This window comes from Poeciliopsis prolifica, unplaced genomic scaffold, assembly GCF_027474105.1.
Source record: "Poeciliopsis prolifica strain line A6 unplaced genomic scaffold, Auburn_PproV2 SCAFFOLD001, whole genome shotgun sequence".
NCBI classification, from domain to species: domain Eukaryota; kingdom Metazoa; phylum Chordata; class Actinopteri; order Cyprinodontiformes; family Poeciliidae; genus Poeciliopsis; species Poeciliopsis prolifica.
Genome location: NW_026562376.1, coordinates 25,697,516 through 25,721,750, shown reverse-complemented (window position 1 = coordinate 25,721,750; position 24,235 = coordinate 25,697,516). Strand labels below are relative to the sequence as shown.

Here is a 24,235-nt window from a genome sequence, read left to right as displayed (position 1 = left end):
TTCACACAAAAACTTTCTGAAGGGACAAAAAAAAATTCATGTGCAAAATGATGGGCACCCAGGTGACTATGCACCTTTCCTTCATATATATTCCAATCTGCGGGAAATGGATCTAAGCTGCTGGTCTGCCCGGTCGCCACCCATAAGTACATATCTAAATTAGTATAAATACCTGGAAGGCTGACACTACTTGTCCCAATAACCACAGCAATGCTTCTACTTGTAGTAGTTAAAGTAGTTCTAATGATAATAATTATATATTTTGTAATATGAAAGGTGTATTTCAGGGCACATAAGGTCACTTAAAAAAATAAGACCAGATCATCTATAAAAAAAAAAAAAAAAAAAAAATTTCTAATAAAAAAATAAAATAAGAAAGGCAGTGTTGAATAATCCAAGTGGTAATACTAGTTGGAACAAAAGAGCAGAGATTAAAGACAGACAGTGCATTAGAGAGACGTTTAATGTGAATAGCAAATTTGGAAGTTTATCCCAAATGAATGGTTTGTTGAAGCAGGCCAATGGACTTCTGTATTTATTAGGACTTTTCTGCATACAAGTTGTATATTTAAAGAATAGAAAGGTTTTCTATTCAAACACATTCAGAAAACTGGAATGACTTGACGGAGGGATGACCGTTTCGACCTGTCAGCAGCTCCAGCTCCTTCTGTATTGGGACTGCACAGAGCCCCAGGATGATCACTCTGGGAAATCTAAATGCTAATGAACCACCATCAACATTTCCCAGCAGATCAATATGGTTTCTGAACACATGTTCCCTCCAAATCCTTTTATTGGGGATGTGCTCCATCAGTGCCAATTAAAGCATTCCACAATAACACAGCACAACTTTGAAAATACGTGAAAAGTCGATGTGGAGATAGAACTCCATTTTACCATTTTCATGAAGGCTCCAAGAGGCAGCAGGATTACTTTTGTAAATTAGTCTTCTGTCTTCGTTGCTGTAGACATAAATCAATTTCTGTTTAAAACACCAGTAACATCAACAACATACAAATACATCTTAGTTTGAACAAACTACTCCCACATCACCACACCCCGCAGTATCGGTTGTTCATATTGGCCCAGTTTTACTTAGACTGAAACCAATATGTTAAAAGATAACCAACATCGGGCGTTACCAATATTACACAGAGCTTCTCTCATCCAGTGTTAAGAGCTGAGTCAGTGAAAAAGTATTGACCACAAAACTAGAAGGCTTTTCCCAAAAATGATAGTATAATCATTGAGCAAGATGGTACTTTAATTAATCACATTTTTGACCTAATGATGTCCAATTATGAAGATCCTTCAAGGCAAGAGGAGCAGAGCTAAGAAAATCCAAAGCCGACCCAACATGAAACTGAAAAGGTAATAAGCATCTGACTAACCTGTCATATGATCAGGCTACTGTCAAGCATCACAACAGGTGAGAAACAGGTGAGACCTTAAATGCAAATCTCTGCTGAATTTCACAATTCTTTCCAAATCATCACATAATTAATGTTTACATGAGCAGTTAGCCTCTAGTTGTTGGGTCTGCATTGCTGCACACATTTTATGATCATTCTAACACTATTTAAAATCCAATTTAATAAAAAGAAAAAAATCCCCTGATTACATGAAATGCAGTTTTATTTGTTACTGGTCAATACAGTTTAGACACAGACACGTCGGAGGAGACGAGAGTCTGGGGTTCGTTGGTGACCTGAAGTCCAGAGATCAGCCGTGGGGCCGGAGGGACCCACAAACAGGCTCTGGCAGGTCCTAACATTACTATCCTACACAATAAATGCATTATTATCCTTTGTTTAATTATGCTATTATGTTGAGGAACATTTTAATAAAATGAAGACAATAGGCATGAGGACCCACATTGAAGTTTTTCCATAGTTTTCTTTTCAAATTTGACCACATTCTTTCAAATTATGCGTTTTAATCTTATTGTTTCGTTTAAGGTTTATATTTCCAAGATTTGTTTTCACTTAGTGACATTACTGACACTGTCATTTGTTTTTAATTGCTCTACCTTAAGCACATTTAGAGTTTTGTGATTAAAATTAATCAAAAGAGCAGAATGATGAAACTACATTATGAAACTAGAACTTTTACAGCACAACAATAACTACTAACTGAGTCAAGCAATGCTTTATAAAACAGACAGCATTTCTCCAAGCAGCAAACTCCCATTCTGTAAATTACAGTAAGAATGTTGTACTTACTCTTATGAGGAAAGTAAATATAGATTTGTACCCACCAGCTTACTTTCAGAATGTAACTTTTATTTCTAACCTTGATGCGTGACCTTCATCTTTGCTGCTGTTGTCTTGAACCGCTGCTCTGAAGAAGTCTAAATGCTCGGGATTATTGACTCCCATCCCCGTCTTCAGGATCTCAGTCTGCACATTGTACTCATTTATAAATGTTTTTGTGCCTGGCATCTGAGTGACTCGTACCTAATGAAAGACAGATTGAAAAAATAAATTTAAAAAATAGAAGTGAAATTTTTACAAATAGCTTGAGCCTATCCTGAGACAGCCTCCAGTGCTTTAACCATGCTGCTCCCTCGGAATGGCAATTTTTATTAAAGAGATGTAACTCTGATTGAATGACAAGGTTAAAAAAAGAAATTAACATAGGCAAACAGTTCCTGCTGACCCCCTCCTTCTGTCTTTTTAATCATGCTCCAGACATTCTATTTCATGCAGATCTTTGCTTGTAATCTTCTTATTTCTGGCGAAGAAACATGCAGTACTGAGATGGTCAGCACGTCGGGTTCTTAACAGTCGGCATGTGGATATCACAAATCTCTGCCATTATTAAGGTCGAAAACTGAGTCCTAATCTTCATCAAAAGTCTGACAAATTTGAGAGAATCTGTAAAGCATTGCAATCTTTCTTACATAAGTTGTGATATCACCTGGAGATGAGAACTGACTTTTTTTCTTTTTACCTTCAATGTATTTACTTTGTTGTCCTTTGACAGCTTGCTGACATTCTACTTTAAATCACATCAGGGAACGTTTGTATTTTGTGTATGTTTTCATACAGACACTACAGTGCTCCATGTTGATTTGAGATGGGTTGTTTTTGTGTTTGCTTTTGTATTCTCGTTCACATAAAGTTCTGAAAATCAATAAAATTAAAAAAAAGAAATTCACCATAGGATCGACAAAAACTGTATTCCCCAGGCACTGAACGGCTCTGGCTCGATGCTGCAGACCTCGGATCTTCTTGCTAATTGCTCTGGTGACCTGGAACCAGGAAAAACAGAATCTTATATCTTGTACCTTGCATAAACTTTCTTTAGAAAAATTTCCACAACCTCACAAACAATTGAAAATCTCAAAATGAATTGTTTGGGAATGTTGTCAGCACAATTAATAGGGCATTGAAACAATTAAACTTTTTAGTCTGGTTAATCACAGGATTGCTGTGACTATCACAATCAATTGTTTAAAAAAATTAGTTGAGTTAGTAAATGAATTCTGCCACCCAAAGTGGATCCTTATTTTGGATTGGATTGTATGATGATGCTGAGACCACAAATCTCATGCGGAGATGTTTAATTTATGGACAAACTTCACATTGTCAACACTTATGTTAATTATTTCAGATGTAGGGAACTATTATTTACTTAAATTCATGAGGGTTGTTTTTCATTAATCATAGCTTAACTGCATTTCTATAACTATCAGAATAAGCACCTTTGTTTACTGATAAAAATAAAAATTCACAATTGGCAGTGATATGCAAAAATTGACTGTTTTGAACTGTAAGATGTTTGCTTACACGGTGTGCTTGAAAACACAACAAATGGTTTTTATTGTCTAAGGCTTTACACATTAAAGCCTTACACAAAACAATAAGGCTTTTTTCTTCTCTGCACCTTTGACCTGACTTGTGTTTTGTTTTTTTCTGCCTGCTGTGTATTTGAAGTCGTCCTTTGAATGAGTTCCTGTTGATATGCAAAGTCGGTGCCTTTAAAAAAAACGTTAAAAATCGGAGCTGTTTGCAAATGTTTGTGGGGAATTCCTGAAAGACACTTATTGGTAGGCATTGATGAAGAAATTTAAGACACATAGACCTCACTATCAAGGATCTGGTAAACTGCTATAAACTGTCCAAAATGACACCAACTGTTTTGCTATTTCCACCTGTCATCACTTATCAAGATACCCCAGTCTATTGGGGAAAAGAAAAAAAATGTAAAAATACTAATAAAAAAATGATTAATGATTATCTAAGTGATTTGATTATGCATTGATGTGATGTGGGGAAGTGGAAAGACCTTTGGATGCCACTCAATCTCAGCATCAGCTGGCTTCACCCTGCAGACCACCATCTCAACAGCTTGGTTAGGCAGGGAATGAAACTGTGGCGGCAGCTCAAGGATCTGATGGGATTTGACATCACTCTCCTTTCCAATATCAATGAACTGAACCAAGACATTGTAAAAGATGCTTTCACCATGATCAGGTAGCACCAGAATCTTCACTCTGCCAGGAAACACACGGTAACATTACAAAAATATCACAAATATATCAGAGTTCCCCCAGAAAACTCGATGGCAGGGATGCTATGGCATCAATCCAGCAGCCTGTTTTTGAGTTAAAAAAAAAAGTAAAAGTTGACAAGAAATTTGAGAATATCACTAGCTATATGTGTTATTGGAATACATTTGAACTATACCTAAACATCAACTATAAAGTCTTAAAATGGGTAAGATAATAGAAAAAATATAAACTTTAAATAAATATATATTTTTGCACTTCTGCCGTTTCATTTTAATTCAAGTGTCCGTTTGTTTTGAATCTATTTTCTGTGACGTATCACTTCATTGATTGAAGTCCCAATCAATGTATTATATATGTATTTTTCTTCTTTATTATATGAATGAGAACACTTATGAAAAATGCATGGCTGCCAATATAACAAACCTGTGGAAGGTCTCATCCTCTTGAACTGCATATAAAGCTCCCTCCAGCAGCTCTTTGGCTCCAGGTTTCTTGTCAGCATAATAAGACATCATCTCAGAGGCCATTTTATCAAACTCCTTGTCATTCTGCTTGACCAAACGACCATAGAAGACAGAGGCTGTCTTAATGTAGAGCGGTAAGACCTAGAAATACATCAGAAGGACATTTTACAAAACTGATCTTGCCAAATATTTTGAAAATGATCCATTTTATGTTTTTATGTATAACCAGAGTAGAGTAAAAGATTTGAAAAAAACCAAACTCTCTCACTTCAATGACTCCAGATGAAGGAAGAGCAGACTGATCTGACTGAGGGTTGATTCTGTGACGATCAGGACACACACTCCTGTCCCTGCAGGGACAGAATTTAAACGTGGCGATATCTTTTCACTTACTGATCATTTTTTCTAATACCTAAATTAGAAGAAAACAACTTTTACACCAAACTCACACAGACTTGTTGGAAATGTCCCTTTGCTTTTTAATTTGGTCAACTCCTTGAGCTTACTGTTTTTAGAAAGCAACATGTAACAGTGCAGAAATGTAAACTTCTCCTTCTGCTGATACTGATTGACCCGATCATTAATTGACCGGAGAGAATCGAGAATCTAAGTCAAGAGGTGTCTGTGTACAATATGATAATTCGGCTAAGTTTTACCATGCATATTTGGATTGTAAAGATCCACAAAAACTATCGTCTTTCATTTAGTATTTATTTTTATTTCTACATCAGTTCTAGAGGCCTTTATTTTATTTTTTTCGCATCATTAAGTACAGCGACTTCTTTGAAAAGATGTTCATTTGAAAAATGTCTTTGTTTGATATTTTTGGCAAATGTTGGTTTAATCATTTCTTTCCAAAACTATTGGTTATCGGTATCAGCTGAAAAAAAAAAGTTACCATGCATTTTTACTTGTTTAATGTGAATTTCCTCTGGATTAATGATGTATATTCATTCATTTGTTGTTATTTCTGTTTGTAAATAGTAAACAGAAATTAGTTTGATTAATAAATATATACTTCAATTCAAGTTGATGATGGAAATTCAATGGAAATACTTTGACTCAACAGTTTTTGCGTGTATGAGTAAGCATATAGCATTGGTGGATGAGATTTTATGGATTTTTGTTTCACACTCATTGTTGAAGAGTACATATGATGAAAACTAAAGACTAAAGACATGATTTACAAATGGGAAAACCTGCAAAATTAGCAGTCTATCAAGTTATTGTTCTTCTCATTGTATGACTCTTTAAATAAACTTGATGTGGTAATAGCAGTAACTACAACATCAATTTCACTTTTTGAGATGTAAAAGTATGACTTATCTGAAATAAATGAACTAAACCATACCTGCAGAACCCAAAGCTCTTCAGGTAGCTGCAAAAAGGTCTATCTGTCTTCTGGTCTTCGCGGGCCACATGCACCCCCTCAGCAAAGGAGAACAGTACAGGTGGAAGTGGCGCATCAGTTCGTTCCAAATAACGAAGAACTCCCACAACATGGCGAGTATTTCTTTCTGAGATCAGCAGCACTGATCTGCTGACTGAAGAACCACCATCTGTTTGATCCTGAGGGAAAACCACAAACCAAAAAAACCTTAATAGTTGGTGTCCAAAAACATCAATAGATACATATTTTTGCAACAAGTTCGGATAGCTGTTTAATTTACGTTTGCGATGAATGCAACTCTCTGATAAATGTTAAGGTAGGAGTGAGCCAGTAAATATTAAGCTCAGAGGAGTCCAAGCCAGGTTTCTTGAGAATAGAATAAACATCATATTGGGACACATAGGAACAAATTACCGTATTTTCCGGACTATAAGTCACAGTTTTTTTCATAGTTTGGCCAGGGGTGCGACTTGTACTCCAGAGTGACTTATGTGTGGAAATTAACACATCTGTATATCATATCACATGTTATTTTCACACTAAACCGCAAGAGGGCGCTCTAGGCCTGTGTTATTCTACGTTCAGACTTAGCAGAGTTGCTTACAAGCAACACAGAGGATAAAGATTTTATTGCATTTAGTGATTTGGAGTGACACGGATAGTTTGGCAAACTTGTTAGCATGTTATTTATGCTCCAGTTGTCTGAATAACTCTTACCATACCAGGCACGTTCTCAGTTCGTTGTTTGTCATGTAATGTTAGCATACTGTACAATTATTCAACCAGTTGTTGCCTCTATTCTATTTTTATTGCCTTTCAAGATGACATGTCTGTTCTTGGTGTTGGACTTTATCAAATAAATTTTCCTAAAAAATGTGACTTATGTATGTATTTTTCTTCTTTATTATAGATTTTATGGCGGTGCGACTTATACTCCGGAGCGACTTATAGTCCGGAAAATACGGTAGATATCAACAGGAACATCAGCCAATAAGTGCATCAATACATTAACACATTCAGCAGCTCCTTCCCTGGTAGAAAGCGGCTGGTAATTTTGTAAGACTCGCAGCCAACAGGTACGTTTTCAACAATGATGAATTTCTGTCTTATTTAGTTGCATCTGCAATTTGAAAGTCTGTTTCTGTCTCACTGTGAGCAGGATGAAACAGAAGTGTGTCTCTGTTTCCTCTTGAGAATGGATTCAGAGCCTGAAATTTATTGTGGGATTGCAGGTGTTGCGCATTTTGTAGTCGATTCCCTCAAATCTAGTTTCTATAATGCAGAACATTTCTGCATACAACTACAGCAGTGGATGATAATGTGACGTTTGCATCTGAGCTTTGTTTGCATCTGAGCTTTGAACTAGAAAATATCTAGAGCTCTTCTCTTTAGTAGGAAAACATTTGTTATTATGGTGTCATTTTATTCATGTAAATGGAGGAAGAAAAAACTACTTTAGCTTCAACAATCATCCCCAAAATCATTGGCAGCACATACTGGAGATTAGTTTGACTGATGTCAAAACAGTTATATTGCCATCTGCCTCAAAAACCCGTGTTGGTCAATTGCTAGAATAAGAATAATAATAATAAGAAGAAGAAGAATAGAATATTATCCTCTTTCCCCATTTGATGTCTGTGTCCCACCTGACCCCATCTGTGGCTCCCCGCCAAGTGATGAATTTACATAAATTAGACCATGTATATTTGCAAAAAAAGAAAAAAAGATTTTGTGTAGGTAATTTGTTAACCTACTTGTTTAAGTAGACTTCGAAAGTTTTCAGCCATGCAAAAGAGTCTGTAGCCAAACACTTTAGGAGAAGGCGGAAATCCATAGTGGACAACACAAGCTGCATCTCTGATGCCAAGGCCCCTCAAGCATTCACTGGTGCTCACTGAAGAATGAAGGAAAAACAAATGCAAAAACAGCAGCAATATTACAATTCTGTAAAATTTTAGGTTAATTACTTTTACAATAATCTATGACAAGAGTAATGCTGGGTAATGTAATGAACCTTACAGTTCAATTTCAATTCTACAAGACATGATTTGACTCACTTTCAATTTAATATTGCCTTAAATACTTTTGCTATTTAATTGTCTTGATTTTATTTAAGAGGGACCGTGAATTTAGAAACAATAACTGCATTGCATGGATGATTATACCCACCCCTAAACAGGAGCAACAATTGTAATAAATTTACCCAGGATCACATGAGTGCCAGGGCCAACGTTTTTCCTCCACTGCTGGATGACAAAGTCATCCAGCTTGTCCAGTAATCCCTTGTGGATCTTGAGACAGAATGCTGATTTGTTGCTCACAGCCTGCAATACAGAATCATGTAAATCTATCTAGTCTATTCATCCTTTATATACACTCATCTATGCACAGACATTGGTAGCAAACACTCTTCCTGTTTAATACACGCTCAAACAAATTTTGTTAACAGACATCTTATTGGTACGACTTCTGTCCCTATCCCTCATCTCCAGCAGTAATTAAGCAAGAGGTGAAGTTTATTGGACAGGTCGCTAACAAAACGTTGTCCTCTGGAGTGTGGGAATCACGTGTCACTAGTAAAAATTATCTACACAGCAATTTAAAAGAAAGAGGCTGACATCACAAAACAAAGAGCAGACGTGCGAATATTTTAAACTGCATGTGTTGCTAAAGAAAATCTCCCCAAGAAACATGACAAACATTTCTTAAGAAGAAAGTGCTAAAGAAATAGCATTCCCAGCTAAAAGTGCCACAGGATTTTAGACTTTTGTAGATGTCTAAGACCTGGTCTGAATCCTTGCATTACACCATACACCCCTCTGTGAAGAGTGAACTTGTCAAAGTGAACATAAGGGTTAGAGTGCGCAGGTTACAAATTTGCAAAAACTGAATTGAATTGGGACAGTATGCCTCAGCGTCGCAGCTTCGAAATTCAAAAGGGCAGCATTTGTGCTGCCAAGAATTACAACTACAACAAACAAGTAATTTTAAATTATTTTAAATGTACAATATGGGTATTTTTGCTTTCCAAAGATATTGCTGGAAATACTTGGCTCTTCAAATGCGTTTTATTCAGACTTGTTGAATACAGAGCAATATGAGATAGTATTCAAAAATGTTCAGTAGAGTGCAAAAAGTGGCAGATAAAACTACCTATTCAACTGTAAAGGACATTATAGATTTCTCTGCATTCAGTGAGTACTTCTAAACATTAAATAACACTATGTCCTTTCACACTGAAGTAGTTTGGCACAATATAAATAGAAACTCATTAGATTTGACTGGTAAAATAAATTAAATAAATTCTCTTGAAGTTGTATAGTTCAAAGTTCAAATAGTTATTTGGTGCAGCTTGTACAGCAGAGTGCCGTCAGGCTTTGATATGTTAAAACGTGATCAACACTACATTTAACCACACTATACTTTTATATTCAATCTGATGTAAAATGCCATAAAAAATAATCAACCTGCTTTGCTGAATTAATCAATAAAAGATCAATAGAAAAGCAGAAACTGAAATAAAAAATAAACAAACAAAAGAATTACTATAGTACAACGTAAAACATCAGGACAATGAGTCAAAACTTTTGTCACCTTAAACACATCTTCAACCTCCTCAGCAGAATTTGTAACAATCAGTGTCTTTTGGCCAACTTCAGGACTGAAATCCAACACTCCCAGAAGGGCAGATATCTTGTTGCTCTCAACCGTCATCAGGATAACCTGTACAAACCAAAATGCAAAGTCAGAAAAATTGATATTTTAGTGCACATATTTAGACTGCATATTTCATTCCAAACTGTATTTCTTCTTTTTCTTTTACTTGAAACAGAAGCATGGTTCCTTGGGTTTAACGAATTTTTACTGACCGTCAGCAGTTTCCTATATTTTGGTTCCACAATAATGCTGGTCCTCAGGGACCACTGCCTGCATATTTTGGACATGACGAGACAGGTGTGCAGCAGGAGGAAACTCCTAAAATATGCAGGGCAGTGAACCCTGAAGATAGACATTGAGAAACATTGGTTCAGGTGGAAAATACCATATCTGACTCGGGGTATGCAAACCTTCTTCCATCTCCCAAAGCCTCCATTTTGATTCCTTTGGCTTAAGCATTAATTAGGAAAAGAAAAGTTAGATTAAAATGACTGATTTTTCTTACACGATCATTTCTGGTACTGAACTAAGCTGTTACTGACCCCCGCAAAGCGCTACTAATTAAAGAAGGACTCCTCAAAAATCTCACTGTAATATATATTACAGTTGACACAACTATTGTGTCACTGTAATATCAAGTTCTTCATTAGCAGTAAAACATTATCAGTGCATGGTTTGCAAACTTTTGCCCAAGTTAAACTCCACAGTCTGTCTTTTATCTGACCAACCTGCTGGATGTTTCCATACAGTGCAGCCTCCTCAGGGACAGTTATAATAATGGAGGGATGGGGCATATGATTAGAGATTAGATCCTCCATGGGACTGGTCCATCTTTTGGCCACAGCAACCAGTTGCCGAGGACAGAATGCTTTCTCCTCGCTGGAAGTCACCTTCTGAAAATGTTGTAGGATGGCTGCCATCTGGGACAAAAAAAAAAAAAGCATAAATACTTATGTCTACACAGAAACAAAAAATATCAGTTCTTTAAGTACAATGTTTCTTTGTTTCAACAAAACAAATGGTTGTTGACAATGATTGAAACTGACAGATTAGTTTGGAAAAGAATAAAGTTGATAGGTCCATGGTTCAGTGATGCACATGTGATTCCAACTACTAAACAACTAAGTGAGGGTGCCCACGACAGACTTCAGTGTCATTTACAGTCAGACCTCTTTGAGTTAGGAGCTTAATTACAATTGATTTAACCTTTAGGTCCATGGCGGTCAAAGTGGCGGTCACCAGGTGGCAAGTTCACCCCAGAAAGTCAAAAGCAGGATGAGAAAAAATTGAAAAAAATTGATTCATTTTTTAAAGTGCATTAATTTTTCAATCATAAAATCTTGTCTGTTTTTCAATCATGTCAGAATAAGTTAAAATAACTTCTTGCTATGCCTCTCAAGCTAGTGGAGCAAACGCAAGAAGTTTCTGACAGGAAAAAGATAGAAGAAACCATCCAGCAGCCAGGTTGTAGGACTCTATTGCAAAACACCCAAAGAACTCATGGCTGACTAAAATCAGAAGGTCTGAGACAGCTTTTGTGCTAGATGAATGTAACAACTATTTAATAGTGAACAAAAGTGAGGAAAAAAAATTATAAAAGTCACTATTTCTTTACATATTTTGTAGCATTGTCTGTGGGTTTGCAAAGGAGGGCCAAGGCATGAAGAATTAGAAATCCGCTGACCCAGATAACAGCATGCAGCAGCAGACAAACTCCTAAAAGTGTTATTTTGCTGCCATATTTTAAAGTTCATTGTAACGGCTCCTATTGATAACAACAGTTACCTCATCAGTTGCAAAAGTGAAGAGCTGGTCAGCCTCATCTAATACTAGATGGTACAGTCGCAGGAAAAGAAAGCAGTGACAAGACAGCAAACGGACAAGAGTGAATGGCGTGGTCACTATCAGCAGGCCTGTAGTAAAGAGAATAAAACTTTTAAACTTGGATCTAACAAAAGTAAAACATAGTCAGGAACTGACTGGGTTGACAAAGACTTGATTCTGTTTTGCTTACAGTTTTTGGGGAATTTTACAGCCTTGGCTTCATCCTTGCCAATGCCCACCAAGACAATAATTGGGTGCAGGATTTGAGAAACCTTGCTGTCCTCCAGCAGGTTGTATATCATCTGAGCCTTTTCCCAGCCTGGGCACAGCAGCACTGCTATGGGCTGCATGCAAACATAATATTAGAAAACATGCACAAATACAAGTGGCTTTGCATTTTACTAAATATTTACTCACCCCTGAACTGGAGAGGTGGGATACGAGGAGGGAGTTTAAAAAAATGTGGGTGAGCAGGGGGATAAGGTAGCAAAGTGGCTGGTCAGCATTCTGGGAGATAATAAAAGTGTTGCAGCCACGAGCTACAGCTGGCCAACTGTAGCGATCAGCTGGAGAAAGAGTGCGATAGTTTTTCTGAAGCAAGACCTGCAAGACAAACCAGTTATATGGAATTTAGATCATTTAGAGGAAACAGATCTTAATGGTGGCAACGGTGAGAGAAGTTCATCCCACAATCAGTGGGTTGCTGGCTCAATCGCTTCTTCCCCTGCCTCGGTGTCCTGGGGAAAGACACTTCACCCACCTTGCCTGCCAGAATACGGCAGCCTTGACACCTGTGGGACTATTTGCCTAATCTAGTAAACCCAGTTCTTTATTTGAAGCAGAATTGTAACTTGATGAAAAAGTGTTTAGAGTGATATAATGAGCTGAAATTTAAATTTAGACATAACTTAAGAGAAAAAATGAAACAATTGAATTAAATTATCTTATGAAATAAAATTTAAAAAATCTGAATTCTAAGTACAAATGCTAACATTGCTTAACAGCTCAAGGACATCTCAAACTGAACATTTCACTTTGTTTAAACCATTTTACTTATGAATAAGTATTTCAAACTTGAACTTGGTAAAGGGAAGTTCTTTAAATTGATGATCATTTCTCTGATGATCTATTTACTGCTTCCTGCAACACCTGGAGAGAACATTCATTACAGAATGCAATGCACCACAGTATTAAAACTACTGTGGTGTCTGAGTGGTTCATTTTCATTCAATTTGTTAACTTGTGATAGAAGGTAGTGGACGCAACAAGGAATCAGCGTCTGACCAACTGATTCTGGTTTTGGTCAATACATGTTTTTTTTCTGTGCTGCATATAGCAAAAACGTTTTGCTTAAAAAAAGTTGCGTCCAGGATTGGACTGGAAGAGAAAAAGAAAAGTGGATCTGTGGGTCTCTGCACCTTACACATGAGCATGACTTGCATTTTTCCAGAACAGTAAAATGTAGATAAGGAAAAAAATACTGTCAATTTCTGAGGCACTACTGAAGTAGAACATCTCAAGCAGGTTAAAAACTGTCAATACTTCCATCTCTGAATACATACATTTTCTATATTAAAGTTGTTTGGACTTGATCTTTAATGTGAAACAGCCCAAGAACTTAAATCATTGTTTACCTGACGAAGAGAATCTGCAATGGGAGCATCTTCTAATGTGTTGCATGGTTCAATGGAAAGGGCTGAATGCACTAGAATCCCCTTCACCCAGGGATCACCGAGTGAGACCTAACAAAGATGAATGACAAGAAACGGAGAGATTAGTCAGGAAAGAGAAAGATGAATGCAGCAATGTTCATGTGCAATCTCACAACTTTCTACATGTAGAGGAGAAATTTGTGCTAACATTTAGATCGAGCCTAAAAAGTCCAACCTGACCCAGACCGAGACAATAGACATTATTATGTCTGAGTCCGGTCCAACCAAACTGATTAACTTTAATTAGAGACTTGAGCCTGAAGTAAACCCAACATATTGTTTTAATTAAGATTACTGCTTTTATTTTCAAAGCACTATTTGAATAAGCACTGTATCTTCTCCCAGTTTTCATTTAACATCTATTTTTGTCTTTTATTCTAATGCAGGATAAGTTGAATGATGGACTGAAAGGATTTTATCTTCGCAGCTCAGGCAGAACCTGAGAGTAGTTGTATAGTGCACAACTACACACACAGTCTAATTAATGCATTAGTTACAGTCTAATTAACTCATTACTTTATTTGTTCAACAATGTAAACTGTCTACTCCTCCATTTAAACAATATATTAACATATTATTCTCTTTAGTTTTCTCTGTTCTCTATGTACTGTAGGATTGTTAGTGCACCACTTCAGCCAAAATTTGGAAAACCCTTTTTAAATAGACGCACTCAAACGCATCATGCCCATAACTCTTCAACATGCTGTAACCTCCAGGTCAGCAAGATGCATTTAATTCAGTGTCCATGTCAGAGATGATATTCAGAAGGGATGGGTTTTTTTTTTGGGGTTGTTTTAGTCACCTCGGCTATAAAGTTGCAGGTGTCCTTAGGGGTGAAAATTGCATGTCAAAATGACGGACAGGCTTCAGATTTTTCAGTCGATTTAAAAAAATACCTTGTCAAATATGGAAAATATTCTGTTAATGCTGTCCCGTTCTGTTTTGTTCATCCAGAACAATCCAAGATGAAAACCTCTTCCAGAGCATCCTGACCTAAGACTGCAGCCAATGTTAATTTATTTAGCAGGACAACAACCCAAAACACAAAAGAAAGTACATTCCTTCAAAACCACCATCACAATAAAACCTAACTTACATACAAACATCCTTAACCAGTTACAATATGTCCAGATGAGAATTAGAATGATTGTTTTTAGATATATCGAGGGATGTACTCTGCCCCTGACCACAAGCCATCATGTGGCCCTGACCAGGATACTGCAGGTGTGAAGGATAGAAAAATACATTTTTAAATTTAGCCATACATAAACCAGTAATCTTAAATTTCAGTCCTCATTGGCCAGCACCCTGCAACTTTTAGAAGTCTCTCTGCTTCAGTAAACAGCTTGTTACTGCAGTCAAGCTGTAGCATACAGCTTGACTTTCATTCATATGTTTATGACAAAATATATTTAAAAGTTGCAGGACTCTGGTACTCGAGGACAGCAGTTTGAGACCAATCAAACCCCAACATAAAATACATTCTTACATTCTTCAATAAGTTATTGCAATTTTAATTGGAAGCCTTTGCAAAGAATTCTGTTTGAAATACTTAAAAGTCAAGGAAACATACCACCTCATCTCCAGCATCAGGATCAGAGTTGAAAGGCTCTGGGTTCAGCCACTCTAAAAGACTACAGCAGGCAGGGGGAAAAAATCAGAACTCATAATTCAAGTCACAGCTTTGCAAAGCACCAATACACTGAAAGAAAAAGATAAAAGGATGAAACCTCAATGTGATTTACAAATATTGTCACAAAAGATTTCTTTAGGCAGGGAATACGTTCCTGTCAGTGGGGATTCAATGTGTATTCACTTCAAAACATACATTTTCAATATTTTCAAAAGAATATTTGATCTTTTTTATGCTCAATGGTGATTAGAACTAGAACAAGTCTTCTTATTGAAGAATATTGAAAAATACACTCTAAATTATATAAGATACACTGGATAAAACAAACAAAAAATAACTTGGTTTTTACTGGTGATAGGACAACTGTATAAACAAACTCAGGTGACTGTGTTCACAACAAATTTTATAGTTGTTGATCTCCTTTAGTGGCTCCTTTAATAGCACAGTTATTTTTAGGGATGTGCATGTCTCTTTTCACTAGAAGCCAAAATAACTGCGGCTACACAGCAGTCTAATATTAGGAGCAAATCTTGGGCCCACCGTGAGCAGAATCCATCCTCTTCACTCCTCCTCATTCCACACTCCACTGACGTACTGAAATCACTACAATGACAGATAAAATCAGTTAAAAGGAGCTTTAATAATATGACCGCAAACAATATGCGGTCATATTATTAGTTAGATAAACTACATCAATATTTTATTGTCAAATGTATTTTGATAATAAAGCTCATTCACCTTGCTTCCACATCCCCAGGACTTTCAACTAGAATACTTTGAGAAACTTCTCCAATTTTGCTTTGCAGACTGTTGAAAAACAAATTCAATTAAAATTATTTGACAGAAATGACTCTTCAAGGGAGTAATATCTCAAGTGGAACAAAACTGGGACTGAAAAATTAAGCATAAAATCTGTTGCAAATGTGCTTTGTCACATTTGTGTGTTTTGTGCGCTTTGAGTGTTCAGATCTCTGTGACAACATAAGTACTGCCAGAGAAATCTGGCAGCATAAAGGTGGGACTGTGGTAGGGTGTGGGTGGAGAAAACACCCTACCACAGGGGCAAACATAACACAGTCTGGGATGCACAGTAGCATGGGTGCATAGGGACCTGCAGTCCATGAGTGATTTCTTCCAAGTTCAATCAGGAGTTCAGAAATTGGCTGGCTCTTGCTGCGACTAAATAAAAATTACAGGCTCTTGTGTTACTTTTTGACTAAAAGGCATAAATATATGGAGGACCAATCTTGCCTTAATTAAGGATAGATACAGAGACAGCTTGATAAATGAATTGTTCACACAATATATAGTTTAGCATGTAATTATGACAGGCCATGGCAAAAGTGTGAAGTCTTCTCAGAGCCATTTTGAGTTATTTACAGATTGTGAAAGTGTGGATTGTGAGCTTTCCAATGATGTCAAACACAAGGTAATCAATACAGAAATGAACAAAATATGGCCATTTTAATGTTGGCACTCAGAAAATTACATTTCAGAGAAATGAGTTCTGAAAGTTTCTCCCCATACCTGCTGAGCAGCCTGGGGTTGTTAGCAAAGGTTGTTCATTTACATTATCACCCTGCAGCCAATGGTGGGACTTATGGCCGAACCCAATCTTTATCTCTAATACAGCTTTTGAAATAATAAAAAAATGTTGAATCATCTCTATTAAGTAACATTAAAATTTGTTTAAAGTACAATAATTGATAAATATAAATTATCTATGGTTTTCTTTACTGTAAGTGTTGTGTGCATTAATATCCTTTTAGGGTCATTTGTAATTTAGAAGCGTGATACAAGAAAAATGCACTTGAGCTGCTTTGGCAGAGAGAAAGACTGCAACAAATACGCAAAAATATTTACAAAAATTACCCAACCATTTCTATCAATTGTGTTTATCTATTGTATTATAAAATAACCTTAGCTTACATAAAAATAACAGTTGTTGATGTGTGCAAAGCATTATAAGTAAGCTAGGCTGTAAAAAAAACAAAAAACAACTCTCACTAACTGAAAAGAACAATAATAATGGTTACTTGGTTTCTGAGAACATGCTGACAGCATCCTGCTCTTGTTCAGTGCCAGCTTCAGACATTTCAGTCATCTCAGGTTGACAGTTGTTCAGGTCATCATTTTGTCCCACCTGCAAGAGAAACAAACCAACCAAACCTAACTCTTCTGACAGCATGAACTTTGAGTAAACATGATTTAAACAGCACTTCCAAAGACAAACTCTCAGAGCTGTCAAAACTAAGGTAAAAAAAAAATCCAAATGGTATGGTGTTCCTGGGTCAGTAACTGGTCAACTTTAATGAGGTTTGCATTAAATCTAATGATTTAATGTTTGCATTAAATCTAAGTTTGAAAATGCAGGATCCTGAAAAGTGCTGGCTTTACTACATTCAGTGCCAGTTTTAAATTTATTGGGAGGGAAATGCTCAAAGGAGAATTATTATGTAAAATTTACATTTTTGAGGTTTGCATGTTATATTATTTCCTCATCAAAAATATATCTGCAGTGTTCCCTTGATTCTTTCATGCATGTTTGAGAAATCCTTTAATCACTAATGGCAACCATTCAGCTGTGCAAAATGCTTGGTTGGATCTAGCTCCACTTTCAAGCCACTTCCTCCTTGGAGCTGCAGTGTCCAAGCTTCCAACCAACCAAGCTTCTGCCTCATAGAGCTGACTCCCCCACTCTGCTCCTTCAGACTCACTAGCAGCAAATAGTAAACACCTGGTGGAAGTGCTCAAAAATAAATAAAAATGTCTAAATGCAAACTACACATGGCCTTCTGCCTGTGCTACCTATAATACAGAGAAAATTATATTTGAGTGTGAAAGAGTACTTCTGAAATATCTGTAAAAACTTTTTTTTTTTAATCAGGACAGATATTTTTTTCTCAGCAAATTATAATCTCTTCTTACATGAGAAGATCTTGCATCATCATCGCTGCATCTGGCTTCTGGTCTGATGTCTCCTTCCTGGTTTTGCTCTTTCTATTAAGGCAGCAAAGATTTATTTTTAAATATGTGGGAAGAACAGTAATCCCAACTTCTGCACTGAAATTAAAGATCGGTTTATTCCGAATTCCCAACTGGGACTTGGGAAACTAGCAAAGGACACGAGGCAACAATAACTTTAGTCTTCTTGTTAGTCTTAACATAATATACAAGGATAGAATTACTAGTGACCATTTAGTTAGCATTATTTGCCTGCAAAAGCCTTATTCAACTTACAGAAGTTTTTTTTTGTTTTGTTTTTTGCCTTTTGCTGGCTCTGGCAGGTTGTTGAACAGGACACACGCCATGCTCAGAATTATTATTATTATTGTTTTTCTTGCTGTTTTGTTGTTGCAAATCCGAATTCCCAACTGGGACTTGGGAAATAAACAATATCTAAATTTGTCACAATTTTAAAAATTGATTTTTGAAAAAAAATTTATGTTTTGGTTAAATCTTTTTATCCATTTTTATTAAATTTATACTTAATTATTCAGATATATTTCAATTACAACAGTAGAATGCCTCAATGAAAGTTAACATCTTGATCAATTCTTAAAATTAAATATAAATAATAATTGGGATTTTTAAGTAATCTCACATCTTCCAGTTGATTGTCTCTGCCAGAATTTAGAAACTTCAAGAACCTGCACAAGAGAAAGATTTTTACCAACAAGTCAGGAAAGAATCTGCTGTCAGCAAATGACATATGAATGTGTAAAATCCCCAACCTCACCTGAACAGACCAAGGCTTTTGGTTAGTGCTGAAGCAAGAGAGAAGTCTGTTTCCTCTGAGGAGACACTGAAAAAGGAGGTCAGTTTATGCTGTTATTTTTAACTCATAGAATTTTAAGTTTTTTAAGTTCTAATTCTCCGGTTACAGAATTATGTTGCCAACAGATTAAACTAAGATAATACAAAGCTGATGGAACAGTTTAGAAAAACTATCATCAAATAAACATCCAGAACCGCAACAATGAAGACACACATCAACACATTAAGACACGAGAAAAGGAAGATCAGTCGTCAGTGAGGCAAGCAGGGAAAGCGGTCTCCTCACTCTCCATATTAACTCAGTTCTTCTAACACATATTTCAGTGAACCAGATGAATCCCAACTCTCTTAATCAGAAACATTTGTTCAACTTTACCTTGTGCAAATTACTTACCTCTCTGCCCCAGAAGCTTTTGGGCCATGCTTGGTTTGGTTGTTAATAAACATTGGTTCTTTATTATCCTCTGATCTGCTGCCTTCCTCACAAGTAACCAGCTCAGGGATTTGACTCTGAGTGGATTAAAACATCTGAAATCAGCTTTTTCAGAAGGTAGTATTAAGCAGTCAGACAGGAAGTTCAGATGACCACAGTTCTTTACTTAAAGTCAGTCACTAAATCAAACAGGATGGGGAGCTCTTCTTTTTCTTAAACTGGAAAACAAATATAAGGCCAACTTAGTGATTTATTTAAAAGTGTCTTTGGAAGCAAACATGTTTCACAAAATATGTATTGTTTTGTTTTGCACTCCTTGAGGCCTCGCATAGGGTATCTGCTGGAAATGGTGCATTGGATGGGGCTGAGTGGTTGAGGTGTTCAGACCTCAACCACTCAGCCCCAATATTTTCACTGGCTTTACATTATCTGTTATGTATGTATTATTGCAATTAATGTGTGATGAGACCGTTCACAAGACAAATATTTCTTTAAAGTAAGATATAATAGTAGGCATCACTTGGTAGGAGTTTCTACTTCAAAGCAGAAAGTGCACAGAGCTGCAGACCTGAGGTAGAGAGGGAGTTGTCAGCCAATCCCCTGGTTCTGAAGTACCAGGACTCTCTGATGACCCTGAAGGTAAGAACAGATCAGAGTCAGTGACATTAGCTGGGATATTAAACTATTTTACTTAATTATCTTTAAATCAGATACTTTAAAGCTGCAGTAGATATTTTATATAAAAATATGTTTGTTTGTTTTTTTACATATTTGTTAACTGTCACTATGTACTCACAGTATAAAAATATTTTTTGGAAGTTGTGTTTTTTCAATTGAATTAGGATTTTATTTTTGCATCACTGAATCCATAATGACATCCATTTTTTTCAATCAGGTTTTTATTCCAATTTGCTTTAAAGAAATCCAATCTTCTGACTAAATTGATGACATTTTTATGACAGTTCATTTCCGTTAATATTTCTCATCCAAAAAACGGTTTTCTAGCAGAGTGTTACAAACTTCGATTTCTGCAAATTGAATAATAAACACCACTAATGGGAAGTTCATGTAAATTGAACATTACGTCTTCATTGTGTAAAATTCTCCGTCTCTTTTCTGTCCTGATGGAATCTCTCCTCCTGCTCATCACTCATTGATCAGATTCTCAGCAAACCGATCCAGATGAGAGAACAAGTCATGCATTTGATGCTCATGTTGCATCCAATGCTCAGAAAGTTGACCTGATTGAGCAAAACCAGTATGATTTTTGGATTCAGCTTATCAAATTGACCCTAAAATGGCTGAAAAACCCCAGACAATGTTTTGGCTGTAGACCAGTGGAATAGCCACTGTGGACTTTTCATCAAATGATTCGCCAAATCAGCTGATAAGGTAAACTGATACCACCAGATATTGGGTTCTGCTGATGTTACTCAGCAGAACATAACATCTAACATAACATCTTTTCTGTGAAATTGTAGACTTTCAATATCCTCTAAAATGGCATCCTATCCTGCTTATATTATCACTTTCAATTCCAGTTTTTCTAAACTTTTAAAATAAGTTTAGAAAAACTTTAAATAGGTCCCACTTTTCTAAACTAGCTATCAATTCTATGATTCATTTTTCTAGTAAACTCACTCTGACATGGAATCTTCATACCAGTAAAAGAGATGAAACAACCTGCACATACTTTGTTTCCTCAAAAACACAGGGTTCCAGGATGCAACCAAGTATTGAGTGCATAAAAATATATGTGTGCAGTCACACATATTGTGTGAATACATATATTGTCGGTGGATAAGATTGGGTTCACATGTAAGTATCGACTGACCACAGATCTCTTAAAATTAAGGAAATTAGGGCTGATTTATTGGTATACTCCTATTTCTAAATAAATACTATTTAGCCAGCAAATAAGGCAAAACAAAACACTGTAAAAAAGTTTGAAAGACCATTAATATTCTGTCACTGAGACCAAAGGACTCTGCAATTTTTTAACTCATTTAAATTGAGAAAACTGTCATCACACTGAACACATGATGAGAGAGTAGACCCTGATAAGAACAGCAATATCCACTGAAAATGCAAGAAGAAATGGATCGATAACCTGCATAATTAGCAAAGAAAAATTTTGCTAACCCAAAAATCCTGTTGCACCAGACAGAGGAGTTCCCACAGCGTGACTTTAGATAAATGATCAGGGCAGTCATCTTCATCTCAACCATATGGACTTATTTTTAAAAAATGAGACTGCCAGTCGCTATTAGACAGTGTCTTATCTTTGCGCCCCCAAACCACCTGTTGATAATACTAATGAGTGGAATAATGCTCCCAGCACCAAGCAGGTGCTGACATCACACTGTATTAAGATGAAGTTTATGTTATATTTCAATAATGTTTAAACTGCTATGGTCGATTAGAAATTGTATTGCATTTTGTCTCCTTAAATGTAACAGAATAAACATTGGCGTCATTTTAAAATTCAGAATTAGTATCTTTTTTGATTACCGTAGCCTATTTTTTAGTAAATGGGAAGCCTCTGAGAATTATTAATAATTCTGGTCTGTGCTGGCATGAGTTAACTTATAGAACTGGGAATAGAAGGGCCATACCTCCATGTTCCTTGGGCGAATGCAGGTTTAGCTCCATCTGCTTGTCAGAGCTTTTGGAAGCAGTTTGGGTTAGGACGCTGGGGGACAACATGAGAGGAAATCTGTCACAGGCATCCAGGCCACTGCTGCTGTAACATGCAAACCTATTGGCCACCAGGTCATCATTCACACAGATCTGTAAAAGAAAGAAATATTATAAACTTCTGACTCCCAAGTCAGGCTTATAATGAATATTAAAAACAACAACTACAAGGTGGATATAAAATACTAAATACTAAGGCCAGGACTTTAACGTGTTAATTTAGAAGAATTAATTACGTAGATTTTAAAGTGTTACGAAAGATTAACACATTTAATCAACTATTTTTTACAAACCAGTTCCAGTCAGAATTTTGTATTCATTAATTTTTGGTATGCCCATAAATCTGACACACAAGTGGCAGCCTCCAAAAACAGCAATAAATGACAAAGTCAGTTCTCTTGAGGATTCATTTTTGCTTCAAAAGAACAATTTGATGAGGCTCTGGAAAAGACTGTTCACTTGACTTGTGTTTCAAGTTGTGCAAAAAGGAGTTGGCCCACCAGCAAAGCTATTCAAGCCTAAAATAGCATCTAGATGCACAACATGTTGCAGCAGCACTGACGTCCCAAAAGCTAACGTCGGGGACCAACACTAACTTCAACAGTCACATTTCTAAAGAAGATCCATGACTGATCAGGGCTTCCTGAAATACTTGAAAGCTAAATAGGTATAATAGCACTTCACACATGGTTGAATGACCTAATAGACTGAAAACAATTAAATGTCTTTGTTGTTAAACCTGTACATCTATTTTTCAATAATTAAGCAGCGGGTTTTTGAATTGAAAATGTAGCTTATTTTGTCGATATGTAGTTTTCAATCAAAATGTGTTGCGATTCATTACAGATGTTGCAATTAACCACAAAAAAATATATGTACTTCTGACAAAGTTCACCTTGATGTTGCTGATGGTAAGATAGAGCTCAATGGAGGTGGAGTCCGACTCCAACTCATGCAACACAGCTTCTGTTTGGGTGGATGCTATGAGGAAAAATCAAACAATTGACAAAAATATTTTACTACAAATATTAACATCTTATTATAATCATACTAAATACAAATTCTTTTAACCTCGAAGCAAGTTGTGCAGGTAAAGTGTAGCCGAAAAGTCCCACTGTCTAGAAGGTCTGCAGAAAAAAGCAACAGTAACAGTAATGTAGATTAAGTAAAACAGTCAACAAAGTGTCAAACGTTTAAGTATTAAAGGAAAACAATTCATTTTCTCACTCAAGTTCTACTTTTTCTGCAAGTACGGATACTCGAAGGGTTATTGGTTGGATTCGTGCCAGATGGAACCTCCTCACCCAGAAAGGAAGCTGAAGGAACTTCTGTAATGACACTCGTATCCTTGGGAGGAGACAAGAAACAAGAAAATACAATTTAACTATCAGCACAACCCTTACACATCTGAGATTGCAACTGTTTCTTACTTAGATAATATGTTACTTTCATTTTGAGCTGGGAGACAGAGCTATATTTGACTTACTTGTCTAAGGAGACCACAATCATTTCTCCATGGTCAACCAGGAAGCAGAAAGCTCGATTGCATGTTGGGTCGGTGATGACGGACCGCACCACAGCACGACACCATGACTTCTTCACAGCACAGTATACCACATACACCTGAGGTAAAACAGCAACACAAAATCACTACAAAACAAAGTTGAGCTGTTATGCAAGACTAAAACTTTGTTATATTGGAAAATCATACAAATGTTTATTATGAACGGATCCTGTTTGGTTTCAGTTAAAGCCAGTGCAGCTTCCTGCTGCTCCTGTGCCTCGATCTGCAGTATGATGCTGCACTGCTCCAGGAAGCGGCTCTCTGACTTTGCGGGATGAACCGACATGTGATTGCTATTCTCTGTCTCGCACTGACTGGTGTGTTGAGGCTTCCCAGATGAAGAAGAAGCAGAGCGAGGCGCCCAAATGGCTTCATCAAATTTGCTAGTTATCGCTAGGATTGTGTGAAATAAAGGAATTTGTCACGAGATAATTATAGGTAATTAATTTCGCTCGATTATGAAGACCCAACCGTCTGCAAACGTGGAGTCTGCTGAGTAATGTTTATTTTTATTTTTAAAAATATTTTAAAATTAAATCGATATTGAAAAAAGTGGATTGGTGAAATC

General features: G+C 36.5%; 1 protein-coding gene across 1 annotated transcript in view; it reads right to left on the bottom strand.

Annotated features, from left to right (window-relative positions):
• tdrd12 (tudor domain containing 12) overlaps nt 1-24,235 on the bottom strand; it is a 32,489-nt gene that overhangs the window by 3,767 nt on the left and 4,487 nt on the right. The window contains exons 4-32 of the mRNA XM_055042016.1: nt 23,590-23,726; nt 23,331-23,450; nt 23,175-23,230; nt 22,999-23,084; nt 22,022-22,196; nt 19,975-20,039; nt 19,368-19,483; nt 18,936-19,001; nt 18,801-18,846; nt 18,125-18,196; nt 17,233-17,339; nt 15,935-16,003; nt 15,737-15,799; nt 15,137-15,197; nt 13,486-13,593; nt 12,269-12,454; nt 12,042-12,195; nt 11,813-11,940; nt 10,756-10,947; nt 9,965-10,093; nt 8,574-8,694; nt 8,125-8,264; nt 6,332-6,549; nt 5,249-5,330; nt 4,940-5,121; nt 4,291-4,498; nt 3,161-3,253; nt 2,293-2,456; nt 898-962 (exon numbers count right to left, since the gene is read on the bottom strand). Of these exons, the coding sequence (XP_054897991.1) occupies nt 898-962; nt 2,293-2,456; nt 3,161-3,253; nt 4,291-4,498; nt 4,940-5,121; nt 5,249-5,330; nt 6,332-6,549; nt 8,125-8,264; nt 8,574-8,694; nt 9,965-10,093; nt 10,756-10,947; nt 11,813-11,940; nt 12,042-12,195; nt 12,269-12,454; nt 13,486-13,593; nt 15,137-15,197; nt 15,737-15,799; nt 15,935-16,003; nt 17,233-17,339; nt 18,125-18,196; nt 18,801-18,846; nt 18,936-19,001; nt 19,368-19,483; nt 19,975-20,039; nt 22,022-22,196; nt 22,999-23,084; nt 23,175-23,230; nt 23,331-23,450; nt 23,590-23,726 (3,409 nt within the window). The remainder of the gene's footprint in view (nt 1-897; nt 963-2,292; nt 2,457-3,160; nt 3,254-4,290; nt 4,499-4,939; nt 5,122-5,248; nt 5,331-6,331; nt 6,550-8,124; nt 8,265-8,573; nt 8,695-9,964; nt 10,094-10,755; nt 10,948-11,812; nt 11,941-12,041; nt 12,196-12,268; nt 12,455-13,485; nt 13,594-15,136; nt 15,198-15,736; nt 15,800-15,934; nt 16,004-17,232; nt 17,340-18,124; nt 18,197-18,800; nt 18,847-18,935; nt 19,002-19,367; nt 19,484-19,974; nt 20,040-22,021; nt 22,197-22,998; nt 23,085-23,174; nt 23,231-23,330; nt 23,451-23,589; nt 23,727-24,235) is intronic.